The sequence below is a fragment of the Tachyglossus aculeatus genome, chromosome 14 (assembly GCF_015852505.1).
Source record: "Tachyglossus aculeatus isolate mTacAcu1 chromosome 14, mTacAcu1.pri, whole genome shotgun sequence".
NCBI lineage: Eukaryota > Metazoa > Chordata > Mammalia > Monotremata > Tachyglossidae > Tachyglossus > Tachyglossus aculeatus.
The window spans coordinates 2,263,592-2,276,691 of record NC_052079.1 but is presented as its reverse complement, the minus strand read 5'-3'; the positions used below and the strand labels follow the sequence as shown (position 1 = coordinate 2,276,691).

Below are 13,100 nucleotides of genomic sequence, written 5' to 3'. Positions count from 1 at the left end.
GAGCCGGAATTTGAACCCACGACCTCCGACTCCAAAGCCCGCGCTCTTACCACTGAGCCACGCTGCGCCGAACGTACTCATCGATTCACTGGACAGAGGCAGGCCTCCTTCCTCAAGTGCCTCACTTCCTACCAGAGAATAATAATAATAATAATGTTGGTATTTGTTAAACGCTTACTCTGTGCCAAGCACTGTTCTAGGCACTGGAGTAGATACACCTGTATATATGTATATGTGTGTGTGTGTGTGTGTGTGTGTGTATACACACACACACACATATATATACACATATATGTGTAAATGTGTGTGTATATATGTATATATGTAGATGTATATATATGTATATATACATATGTGTGTATACATATATGTATTTATTACCCTATTTATTTATTTTAAACGCTTACTATGTGCCAAGCACTGTTCTAGGCACTGGAGTAGATACACCTGTGTGTGTGTGTGTGTGTGTGTGTGTACACACACATATATACATATATATGTAAATATGTGTGTATATATGTATATATATATGTAGATGTATATATATGTATATATACATATGTGTATACATATATGTGCATATATATTTGTATGTATTTATTACCCTATTTAATTATTTATTTATTTTAAGCGCTTACTATGTGCCAAGCACTGTTCTAGGCACTGGAGTAGATACACCTGTGTGTGTGTGTGTGTGTGTGTGTGTGTGTGTGTGTGTGTGTGTACGTATACATATATATATGTAAATATGTGTATATATATGTAGATGTATATATATGTATATATACATATGTGTGTGTATATACATATATGTGTATATATGTATATATGTTTGTACGTATTTATTACCCTATTTAATTATTTATTTATTTTACTTGTACATATTTATTCTACTTATTTTATTTTGTTAATATGTTTTGTTTTGTTCTCTGTCTCCCCCTTCTAGACTGTGAGCCCACTGTTGGGTAGGGACCGTCTCTAGATGTTGCCAACTTGGACTTCCCAAGCGCTTAGTACAGCGCTCTGCACACAGTCAGCGCTCAATAAATATGATTGAATGAATGAATGAATGAATGAATACAAGGTAAGGGGCTCCCAGTCGTCATCCCCATTTTCCAGCTGAGGGAACCGAGAAGTGAAGCGGCTTGCCCAAGGTCACTCAGCTGACAAGTGGCGGAGCCGGGATGAGAACAGCGAGCAGGCGGTCGTATTTACTGAGCGCCTCCCCCGTCTAGAGCACTGTAGTGAGCGTACAGCATAGCCAGCACACTCCCTGCCCACAACCAGCTTACGGTCTAGAGAGTGCGGTGATCAATCAATCAATAAATCAATCAATCGATCGTATTTCGCCGATTCGGTGATGCGAAGTTGTCCAAAAAGCTGAGGAGCGGAAGAGGAGTTGGACCGGCGTCCGTTTCGGTGTTGTTTTTAACGCAAAAAAAATCACGTCTGCAAGGGAGGATGATAACGTATCGGTGACCTCCAGCTTTGGCATGGGATAAGCGCTTAGTCCAGTGCTCTGCACACAGTAAGCGCTCAATAAATACGATTGAATGAATGATTAGAGGTTTTTTCAGGCAGTGTGGCCTAATGGAAAGAGGCTGGGCCTGGGTGTCGGAGGGCCCGGGGGGGTTTTTTGTCCTTTTTTTTTTTTGGCTTGAAATGGTATTTGTTAAGCGCTTTCAATGTGCCAGGCACTGTACTAAGCACTGAGATAGATAAAAGCTAATGGGGCCGGACACAGTCCAAGTCCCACATGGGGCTCACGGTCTTACTCCCCATTTTACAGATGAGGTAATCGAGGCACAGAGAAGGGAAGTGACGTATCCAAAGCCGCATGGGAGACAAGTGGCAGGGCTGGGATTAGAACCCGTGACCTCTGACGCCCGGGCTCTGTCCGTTATGCCATGCTGCTTCCCGGGGAACGTGTCTGTTACATTGTCCTTTCCCAACTGCTTAGTACAGTGCTCTGCACACAGAAAGCGCTCAATAAATGCGACTGAATGATAATAATTTGCGGTATTTGTGAAGCAATTTACTATGTGCCAAGCACCGTTCTAAGCGCTGCTGTAATAATAATAATAATAATGATGATGGTATTTGTTAAGCGCTTACTATGTGCCAAGCACCGTTCTAAGCGCTGCTGTAATAATAATAATAATAATGGTGATGGTATTTGTTAAGTGCTTACTATGTGCCAAGCACTGTTCTAATAATAATAATAATGGCATTTACTAAGCGCTTACTATGTGCAAAGCACTGTTCTAAGCGCTGGCGGGGGGATACTAGGTGATCAGGTTGTCCCACGGGGGGCTCCCAGTCAATTCCCATTTTACAGATGAGGTAACTGAGGCCCAGAGAAGTGAAGTGACTTGCCCAAAGTCCCACAGCTGACAAGTGGCGGTGCCGGGATTAGAATAATAATGACGGTATTTGTTAAGCGCTTACTATGCGCCAAGCACTGTTCTAAGCGCTGGGGGGGATACAAGGTGATCAGGTCGTCCCACGGGGGGCTCCCAGTCAATTCCCATTTTACAGATGAGGTCACTGAGGCCCAGAGAAGTGAAGTGACTTGCCCAAAGTCCCACAGCTGACAAGTGGCGGTGCCGGGATTAGAATAATAATGACGGTATTTGTTAGGCGCTTACTATGCACCAAGCACTGTTCTAAACACTGCTGTGGATACAGGGTCATCAGGTTGTCCCCCCGTGGGGCTCCCAATCGTCATCCCCATTTCCCAGATGAGGGAACTGAGGCCCAGAGAAGTGGAGTGACTTGGCCAAGGTCACACAGCAGACGAGCGGCGGAGCCGGGATTAGAACCCACGACCTCTAACTGCCGAGCCCCGCCGCTCCTCCTAACCGACCGACCAGTCCGTATCGAATCTCGGACACCGTCTCCGGGACCTCGGGCCTTTTCCAACCTCTTTTCCCAGGGACACCCGGGCTGGCTCCGATCCAGCCGGGAATCCCTCCCGTCCTTCCCAAGCCGGTTCGAATCCCTTCCCCGTGCCCCGAGGGTGGCGTTCCACGGTGGGAAGAGAGCTCACCAGAACGACCTTGAGGAGGTTTTATTTTTGTTACGTTTTGTTTTTCTCTTCCTAAATCCAAGGGCGGGTTCCAGTGTTCTGGAAGGAAGTGTCCAGGCAGGGAAAACGGCGTGAGCGGGGGCGACGGGAAGGGGGGAGAGGGTTTCTGGGGGCCGTCGCCACGGCAACAGAGTTGGACTTGGTGCCTGGGCTGGATTTGCGGTGGTGATCGGAGATATCGCTCTGGCCACCCCGCCCAACAGCCTCAGAACAACACAAGCGCGGAAGGTGTTTGTTAAGCGCTTACTATGTGCCGAGCACTGTTCTAAGCGCTCGGGGAGATACAGGGTCATCGGGTTGTCCCCCGTGGGGCTCCCAGCCTTAGTCCCCATTTTCCAGATGAGGGAACTGAGGCCCAGAGACGCGACTTGCCCAAGGTCACCCAGCAGACAATCAATCAATCAATCAATCGTATTTATTGAGCGCTTACTATGTGCAGAGCACTGTACTAAGCGCTTGGGAAGTACGAATTGGGGAAGACAAGTGGCGGAGCCGGGATTAGAACCCACGACCTCTGACCCCCAAGCCCGGGGTCTTCCCACTTGGCCACGCTGCTTCCCTGGAGCTGGGGTGGATACAAGCAAATGGGGTTGGACGTAGTCCCTGTTCCACATGGGGCTCAGTCTTATCCTCATTTGACGGATAACCGGGGTACAGAGGAGGAGGCAAACGACTCGCCCAAGGTCACCCAGCGGAGTCGGGATTAGAACCCGGGTCCCTTGGACCCCCAGGCCCGGCTCTAGCCACTAGGCCACCTCGCAGCCGCGAGTCGAAGGGGGCCTCAGAAACCAAACCAAATATCTCCCGGCGACTCGGGGGGGTTCGGGGCCGGGAAAATGCGCCATCCGTCTCTTCCCTCCCACCCACCCTCTGTTCCCGGCGGCTTTTTTGGCACTCCCCGCCCACCCACCCACCCACCCACCCGCTCCGCCTTCCCGGATTGCGGGCTGCGGGCGGACGGGCCGCGTGCGGGCTGCGGCGGACGGGCCCCGAGAGGTCCGAGTGGTGAGCCGGGAGGAGGAAGGGAGCCGGAAAACCGCCGGGAACGGGTGAGGGGATGGATCGACTCGCAGCCGGCGGTTGTAAGGCGGGAGCCGGGAAAATGGGCAGCGTCGTCCCGGATTCCCTGCTCCCTGACGGGGTGGGCACCCCCTTCCGGGACAGGCATACCATTCTTGAAAGGATATGTACGTAAGGGCTGGGGTGGTCCATGTTATTCGTTCGTTCGTTCAGTCGTATTTATTGAGCGCTTACTGTGTACTAAGCGCTTGGGAAGTCCAAGTTGGCAACATAGAGAGACGGTCCCTACCCGACAGCGGGCTCACAGGCTAGAAGGGGGCTCTAATATCATCATCATCACCATCGTTATTATCGTTATTATTATAACCTGTCTACGTGTTTGTCATCTGTCGACATGTTTTGTTTCTTTTATAGCATTTATTAAGCGCTTACTATGCGCACAGCACTGTTCTAAGCGCTGGGGAGGTTACAGGGCGATCAGGTTGTCCCCCGTGGGGCTCCCAGTCTTCATCCCCATTTTACAGATGAGGGAACTGAGGCTCAGAGAACTGAAGTGACTCACCCGAAGTGGCGGAGCTGGGATTTGAACCCATAATAATAATAATAATAATGATGAAGGTATTTGTTAAGCGCTTACTATGTACAAAGCCCTGTTCTAAGCGCTGGGGAGGTTACAAGGTGATCAGGTGGTCCCACGGGGGGCTCCCAGTCTTCATCCCCATTTTCCAGATGAGGTCACTGACGCCCAGAGAAGTGGAGTGACTTGCCCAAAGTCACATAGCTGACAAGTGGCGGAGCCGGGATTTGAACCCATGACCTCTGACTCCCAAGCCCGGGCTCTTTCCACTGAGCCACGCTACTTCTCTATGTACGTAAGGGCTGGGGTGGTCAATATTATTGTTGTTATTATCATCACCATCATTATTATCGTTATTATTATAACCTGTCTACATGTTTTGTCACCTGCCTACATGTTTGTCATCTGTCGACATGTTTTGGGTTTTTTTTTTGTTTGTTTTTTTATGGCATTTTTTAAGCGCTTACTATGTGCAAAGCACTGTTCTAAGCGCTGGGGAGGTTACAAGGCGATCAGGTTGTCCCCCCCCCCCCCCGTGGGGCTCACAATCTTCATCCCCATTTTACAGATGAGGGAACTGAGCCTCAGAGAACTGAAGTGACTTGCCCAAAGTCACACAGCCGACAAGTGGCGGAGCCGGGATTTGAACCCATAATAATAATAATAATGGTATTTGTTAAGCGCTTACTATGTGCAAAGTACTGTTCTAAGCGCTGGGGAGGTTACAAGGTGAACAGGTTGTCCCACGGGGGGCTCACGGTCTTCATCCCCATTTTACAGATGAGGGAACTGAGGCCCAGAGAAGTGACTTGCCCGAAGTCACCCAACTGACAAGTGGCGGAGCCGGGATTTGAACCCATGACCTCTGACTCCAAAGTCCGGGCTCTTTCCACTGAGCCACGCTGCTTCTCTATGTACGTAAGAGCTGGGGTGGTCAATATTATTATTATCGTCATCATCATCACCATCATTATTATTATTATTATTATCATCATCGTTATTATAACCCGTCTACATGTTTTGCCATCTGTCTCCATGTTTGGTTTTGTCGTCTGTCTCCCCCTTCTAGACTGTGAGCCCGTTTTTGGGTAGGGATCGTCTATGTTGCCGACTTGGACTTCCCAAGCGCTTAGTACAGTGCTCTGCACACAGTAAGTGCCCAGTAAATACAGCTGAATGAATGAGTGAATATATATATATATATATATATAACGGTATTTGTTATGTGCTTACTATGTGCCAAGCACTGTTCTAAGCGCTGGGAGAGATACAAGGAAATCAGGTTGTCCCACGTGGGGCTCACGGTCTTAATCCCCATTTTCCAGATGAGGGAACTGAGGCCCAGAGAGGTGAAGTGACTGGCCCAAAGTCACAGCTGACAAGTGGCAGAGCCGGGATTCGAACCCATAATCTCCAACTCCCAAACCCGGGCTCTTTCCACCGAGCCACGCTGTACAAGCGCTTGCTTTATGCCAGGCACTGTACTAAGCGCCGGGGTGGAGCCAAGCAAATCGGGTTGGATGCCGTCCCTGTCCCCCGTGGGGCTCCCAGTCTCAATCCCCATTTTTCAGATGAGGGAACTGAGGCCCAGAGAAGGAAAGTGACTTGCCCAGGGTCACACAGCAGACAAGCGGCGAAGTCGGAATTTTCGACTCCCAGGTTCTAGCCATTATGCCAGGATGCTTCGCCAATCAGTCGGGTATTTATTGAGCACCTATTGGGCACTGTACTGAGCGCCAGGGAGTTTATTATACAGCAGAGTTGGTAGACCCAGTCTTGCCCGCCAGGAGCTCACAATCTAGAGGGGGGAGACAAATGGTAAAATTCATTTTATCTTCGCGCCCAGCCCCCCGGGAAGACCACCGAAAAGACCCAGAGCTCTCGTTGTCTCAGAGGGGGGACCCATGGCGGCCTCGGCCCGATAGAGCCGTCTAGACCAGTCGCGACGCGAACGCTTTTCGGGACTCTGTCCGCTCCTCGCGCAGAGTCGCTGTGGCATCCGGGCTAGCGTCGAGGTAGCAGATGGCGACGATAAAACGGGAATCTGTGTATCGGCGGCCCTTCAGAAGGACACCGAGAGACGTGTGGCGTCCACGGGAGGACCCGGTTAAAATAGCTCTCGTTTGACTCAGCCGGAGGATCTTTCGTTCCGGCTGGGCACGGCGGCCGCGGCGCCACGGGGATCCGTACTCGGCCTGTGTTGGCCCCATTTTGATGGTGGGAGCTGGGTGGTGGTGGTGGGGGGGGTCTTTCCCTCCCTCCCTCCCCTCTCTCTCCCCCCTCTCTCCTCTTCCTCTCTCTCTTCTCACCTCACCTCTCCCCTTCCCCTCTCTCCTTCCTCCCTTCTCCCCCCCTCTTCCCCCCTCTCCTTCCCCTTTCTCCCCCTCCTTCCCCCCTTCTCCTTCCTCCCCCTTTCCTTCCCCCTTTCCCTCTCCCCTCACCTCTCCCCTTCCCCTTCTCCTCTCTCCTTCCTCCACCCCTTTCCTTTCCTTTTTTCTCCTTCTCCTTTTCTCCTTCTCCCCTCACCTTTCCCCTTCCCCCCCTTTTCTCCTTCTCCCCTCACCTTTCCCCTTCTCCTTCCCCCTTTTTCCTTCTCCTTTCCTTCCATTTTTCTCCTTCTCCCCTTTCCTTCCCTTTTTCTCCTTCCCCCTTTCCTTCTCCCCTTTTTCTCCTTCCCCCCTTTCCTTGCCCCTTTTCTTCTACCCTTTCCTTGCCCTTTTCTTCTCCCTTTTCTTCTACCCTCTTTCCTTGCCCTTTCCTTCCCCTCTTTCCTTCCCCCTTTCCTTCTCCCCTTTCCTTCCCCTCTTTCTCCTTCCCGTCCTTTCCTTCCCCTCTTTTTCCTTCCCTTCTCCTCTCTCCTTCCCCCCTTCTCCCTCTCTTTCCCCCCTTTCCTTCTCCCCTCACCTCTCCCCTTCCCCCTTCCCCTCTCCTTCCTCCACCCCTTTTCTTCCCCCTTTTCTCCTTCCCTTTTCTTTCTCCCTTCTCACCTTTCACCTTCCCTTTTTCTCATTCTCCCCTTTCCTTTCCCCTTTTCTTTCTCCCCTTTCCTTCTTCCCTCTCTTTCCTTCTCCCCTTTCCTTTCCCCTTTTCTCTCTCCCCTCTCACCTTTCACCTTCCCCCCTTTTTCTCATTCTCCCCTTTCCTTTCCCCTTTTCTTTCTCCCCTTCCCTTCTCCTTTCCTTCTTCCCTCTCTTTCCTTCTCCCCTTTCCTTTCCCCTTTTCTCTTTCTCCCCTTTCCTTCCCTTTTCCTCCTTCCCCCTTTCCTTCCCCTTTTTTCTCCTTCTCCCTTCTCCTCCCCCCTTTTGCTTTCCCTTTTCCTTCTCCCCTTTCCTTTTCCCGTTTACTTCCCCATCTTCCCTTCTCCCCTTTCCTTTCCCCCTTTTTCTCCTTTCCCCCTTTCCTTCTCCCCTTTCCTTCCCCACCCTTCCTTCTCCTCTTTCCTTCCCCCCTTTTTCTCCTTCCCTCTTTCCTTTCCCCCTATTCCTCCTTCCCGCCCCCTGTCCTTCCCACCCCCTCAGTTTGCCGTGGGTGTCCGCGTTTGCCCGGCCCGAGGCCTCGGGTCTGCGTCTGTCTGCCAGTCGGTCAGTCGATTGTATTTGTTGCAGAGCACTGGACTAAGCGCTTGGGAGAGCGCAATGTAACAATTCCCTGTCCACGATGAGCTTACAGTCTAGAGGGGGAGACAGACATTAGTAGAAGTAATAAAATATCGGGGGCAACTGGACTCCTGCACTCAGCAGCTTGTGCTGACAAACCGTTACCTCCACCTCATCCTTCTCTTCCTCCTCGTCCTCCTCCTCCTCGTCGTAACGAACGAATACGAGGTAGGTTGGACCTAGTCCCGGTCCCCCGTAGGGCTCACGCTCTTAATCCCCACTTTCCAGGTGAGGTAACTGAGGCCCAGAGAAGTGAAGTGACTTGCCCAGGGTCTCCCAGCTTGACCTTTTAACTCCCGGGCTCTGCTCACTAAGCCACACGGCTTCTTCTTAAAGTAACCTCCCCAGCGCTTAGAACGGTGCTTTGCACACAATAAGCGCTTAATAAATGCCATTATTATCATTATTAAAGTGTTTGACAGACATCACAACTCTTAGTCTGGTGCTCGGCACACAGTAGGCGCTCAAGAAATAATAATAATGATCGTATTTGTTAAGCGCTAACTACGTGCCAAGCACTGTTCTAAGCGCTGGGGAGGTTACAAGGTGATGAGTCTGTCCCACGGGGGGCTCACAGTCTTCATCCCCGTTTTCCAGATGAGGGAACTGAGGCCCAGAGAAGTGAAGCGACTTGCCCAGAGTCACCCAGGTGACAGTTGGAGCCGGGCTTCGAACCCATGACCTCTGACTCCAAAGCCCGGCCTCTTTCCGCAGAGCCACCTGGCATTTGTGAATATTTTTTGTTTTGTTCTCTGTCTCCCCGTTCTAGACTGTGAGCCCGCTGTTGGGTAGGGACCGTCTCTATATGTTGCCAACTTGTGCTTCCCAAGCGCTTAGTACAGTGCTCTGCACACTGTAAGTGCTCAATAAATACTGAGCGTGTGTTTGGGCGTGTGTTTGTGTGTGTGTGTCCGGGTGAGACCCCGACTCATCGCCAGGCAGTCAGCTGTATTTATTGAGCGCTTACGGTGTGCAGAGCACTGGACTGAGCATATTTATTACTCTCTTTTACTTGTCCATATCTATTCTATTTATTTTATTTTGTTAGTATGTTTGGTTTTGTTCTCTGTCTCCCCCTTTTAGACTGGGAGCCCACTGTTGGGTAGGGACTGTCTCTAGATGTTGCCAATTTGTACTTCCCAAGCGCTTGGTACAGTGCTCTGCACATAGTAAGCGCTCAATAAATACGATTGATGATGATGATAAATACAATTGAATGAATTGAATGAATGAATGAATGAATTTGTGAAGCGCTTACTCCGCAAAGCACTGTTCTACGGTCATCAGGTCGTCCCACGGGGGGCTCGCAGTCTTCATCCCCATTTGACAGATGAGGGAACCGAGGCCCGGAGAAGTGAAACGACTCGCCCAAGGTCACGCTGCCGCTGTGTGAGCGAGTTTGTTTTTTTATACCGGTATGTACAATTTATAGGATGTTTGTTACTCGTTGACTAGGTAGAGGTTATCTGTCTACAAGACCTTCTCCAAACAATGAAATTCTCCAATGCCCTGCTGTGGGGCAAGGAAGATTCAGGTGCCGGTGGTAGCAAATATTTCTTTCTGCATCAGCTATTTAAGAGACGTCCCTAAGACCGTGTCGAAAATACGACTGAGACTGTTTCCTCTCGGCTGGGTCCTCACAACACTCTGTTAGGAAATACCTGGACGGTGTTAACAGCCGTTGGAAGACGTTTAGTACGTATTTACTGTTCTTTTTATTTTGCTAATGATCAATCAATCAATCGTATTTATTGAGCGCTTACCGTATGCAGAGCACTGTACTAAGCGCTTGGGAAGTCCAAGTTGGCAACATAAAGGGGCACTCCCTACCCAACAGTGGGCTCACGTCATCCCCCGGGCCTGGAATGCCCCCAATCCCTCTGCCCCTCCGCCCAGCTCGCTCTCTTCCTCCCTTCAAGGCCCTGCTGAGAGCTCACCTCCTCCAGGAGGCCTTCCCAGACTGAGCCCCTTCCTTCCTCTCCCCCTCGTCCCCCTCTCCACCCCCCCATCTTACCTCCTTCCCTTCCCCACAGCACCTGTATATATGTATATATGTTTGTACCTATTTTTACTCTATTTATTTTATTTGTACATATCTATTCTATTTATTTTATTTTGGTAGTGTGTTCGGTTTTGTTCTCTGTCTCCCCCTTTTAGACTGTGAGCCCACTGTTGGGTAGGGACTGTCTCTATATGTTGCCAGTCTGGACTTCCCAAGCGCTTAGTCCAGTGCTCTGCACATAGTAAGCGCTCAATAAATACGATTGATGATGATGATGATGATAAAATGATGTGCATCTAAGCTTTAATTCGATTTGTTCTGGGCGATTTTGACACCTGCCTCCGTCTTCTGTCGTCCCCTTCTAGACTGTGAGCCCGTTGGTGGGTAGGAACCGTCTCTATGTGTCGCCGACTTGGACTCCACGAGCGCTTAGTCCAGTGCTCTGCGCACAGTAAGCGCTCAATAAATACGATCGAATGACTGAATGTGTCGCCGACTTGGACTCCACGAGCGCTTAGTCCAGTGCTCTGCGCACAGTAAGCGCTCAATGAATGAATGAATGACTGAATGACTAACTCCCTGCCTGTCTCTCTTCTCCTTGTCCTCCTCCCGCCCCCCCAGAGCGTATGGGATGCACCCCAAAGTGTGCCACGGCCTGCAGAGGAAGGACCGCCCCCTCGCCCTCGCCCCGAGACCGCCCGCGGGCCCGCCGGCCCAGAGCCAGCCGCGGCCCTCCCGCGAGGGCGGGCGATGCCCGGCTGACGGCCCCCGGCCCGTCCCGGCCCCCGACCCCCCGCCCAGGCCCAAGATGTGCAACCCCGGCGGCGGTGGCGGCGGAGGCGGCGGCGGCCCGGGGATCCACCAGGGCGACGGGGACGGGCCCCTGGACATCTGGGCCGTGGTCAAGCCCGGCAACACCCGGGAGAAGATCGCCTTCTTCGCCGCCCACCAGGGCGGGGGCGGGCGGCCCGGCCCCCTGAAGAGCAAGAGCAGCTGGGACCTGGACGGGCGGGCCGCCAAGAGGAGGAAAAAGCCCCCCGGGCCGCAGCGGGCCAAGGCCCAGCCGGAGCGGCGGCGGGCCCCGGCCCCCGAGCCCCCGGGCCCCCCGCCGGGCCGCCCGCCCTCGGTGGCCCAGATGGTGGCCTTCCTGGAGCGGCGGGCCGGAGCCCTGCTGGCCGCCGGCCCGCCCCGGCCGGGGGGCCCGGACGCCGCCGGCGAGGAGGCCCCGCCGCCGCAGCCGCCGCCGGGCGAGGCCGTGCGGGTGTCGGCCATGGTGGCCCGGCTGGAGTCCGAGGGCCTCGGCCGGCGGGAGGCCGGGCCCCCCCGCGCGCGACGAGGGCTCCCGGCGCCAGGTGGGCCGCGTCCTGCTGGCCGAGGGCGGCCCGGCCCGGCCCCGCGCGGCCGGCGGGGGCCCCCCGGGCCCGGGGGCCGGCGACGGGGCGGCCGCCCGCCGAGACCGGCGGCGCGAGGACCCCGTCCCGGGCCTGCTGTTCTTCCTGCGCCCCGGCGGGCCGCCCCCCGGGCCGGCGGCGGCGGCGGCGGCGGCGGAGCGCGGGCGCCCGGCGGGCCGCGAGCCCCCCTGCCCCAAGAGGCCCGTGTCGCACGACTTCCTGGAGGCCCGCTTCAAGATCCAGCAGCTGCTGGAGCCCCAGCAGTACCTGACCTTCCTGCCCCACCACATCATGGTGAAGATCTTCGGCCTGCTGCCCACCCGGAGCCTGGTGGCCCTCAAGGTCACCTGCGCCTACTTCAAGTTCCTCATCGAGCACTACAGCGTGCGGCCGGCCGACTCGCGCTGGGTGCGGGACCCCCGCTACCGCGAGGACCCCTGCAAGCAGTGCAAAAAGACCTACGTCCACGGCGACGTGTCCCTGTGCCGCTGGCACCCCAAGCCCTACTGCCAGGCGCTGCCCTACGGGCCCGGCTACTGGATGTGCTGCCACCGCGCGCAGAAGGGGGTGCCCGGCTGCCAGCTGGGCCTGCACGACAACCGCTGGGTGCCCGCCTGCCACAGCCTCAGCCGGCCCGCCCAGCGGAGGGCCCGGGGGGCCGAGGAGGAGGGCTAGCCGCCGGGTTGAGCCGCGCGCTCGCTCCCGGCCCCCGGGCCGCCCGTCCGGAAGGTGGACGGGACGTGTACGGACACGTCCCCGCGAGGAACGTCCCCCCGTTCCCGAGAAGCCGCGCGGCTTAGGGATCGTTGGCCCCGGCGGGGGGTCTCTCCGGGGAAGACGACGGCTCCGAGCGCTCGCCTGCCCTTCCTCATCCCGTTTGGCCGCCTTGTTTTTTACTCCAATAAATCGTGCATCGGAGCGGGGGCTGAGCCCTGTGTTTTCTCCCCCCCGGGGGCGTCCGGTGCCCCGGATCCCCCCCCCCCGGCCCGTCCCAAGGAGTCGCCCCCGACGGCTGGCGGGACCCGGCTGGGGCGTGGGGCGTCCGTCTCCGCCCCCCGCGCGACCGTAAGCTCATCGTGGGCAGGGGGCCTGTCCCCCCGGGGCGCTCAGGAAGTACGACGGCGGATGAATGCCGCCGCCGGGCGAGCGGCTTAATTCCCAGAGAGGGCCAGGAATGGCCGTTCGCTTGCCTTCGCTGAGAAGCAGCGTGGCTCAGTGGAAAGAGCCCGGGCTTTGGAGTCCGTGGTCATGGGTTCAAATCCCGGCTCCGCCACTCGTCAGCTGGGTGACTTTGGGCAAGTCACTTCACTTCTCTGGGCCTCCATTCCCTCATCTGTAAAATGGGGGTTGACTGTGCGCCCTCCGT

The 13,100-nt window shown here is 54.6% G+C and overlaps 1 protein-coding gene across 1 annotated transcript in view; it reads left to right on the top strand.

Annotated features, from left to right (window-relative positions):
* Positions 1 to 12,658, top strand: part of FBXO34 (F-box protein 34) — a 37,876-nt gene extending 25,218 nt beyond the window's left edge. The window contains 2 exon segments of the mRNA XM_038756712.1: positions 10,965 to 11,655; positions 11,657 to 12,658. Of these exon segments, the coding sequence (XP_038612640.1) occupies positions 10,975 to 11,655; positions 11,657 to 12,409 (1,434 nt within the window). The 5' untranslated portion in view covers positions 10,965 to 10,974 and the 3' untranslated portion in view covers positions 12,410 to 12,658.
* The last annotated feature ends 442 nt before the right edge of the window (positions 12,659 to 13,100 follow it).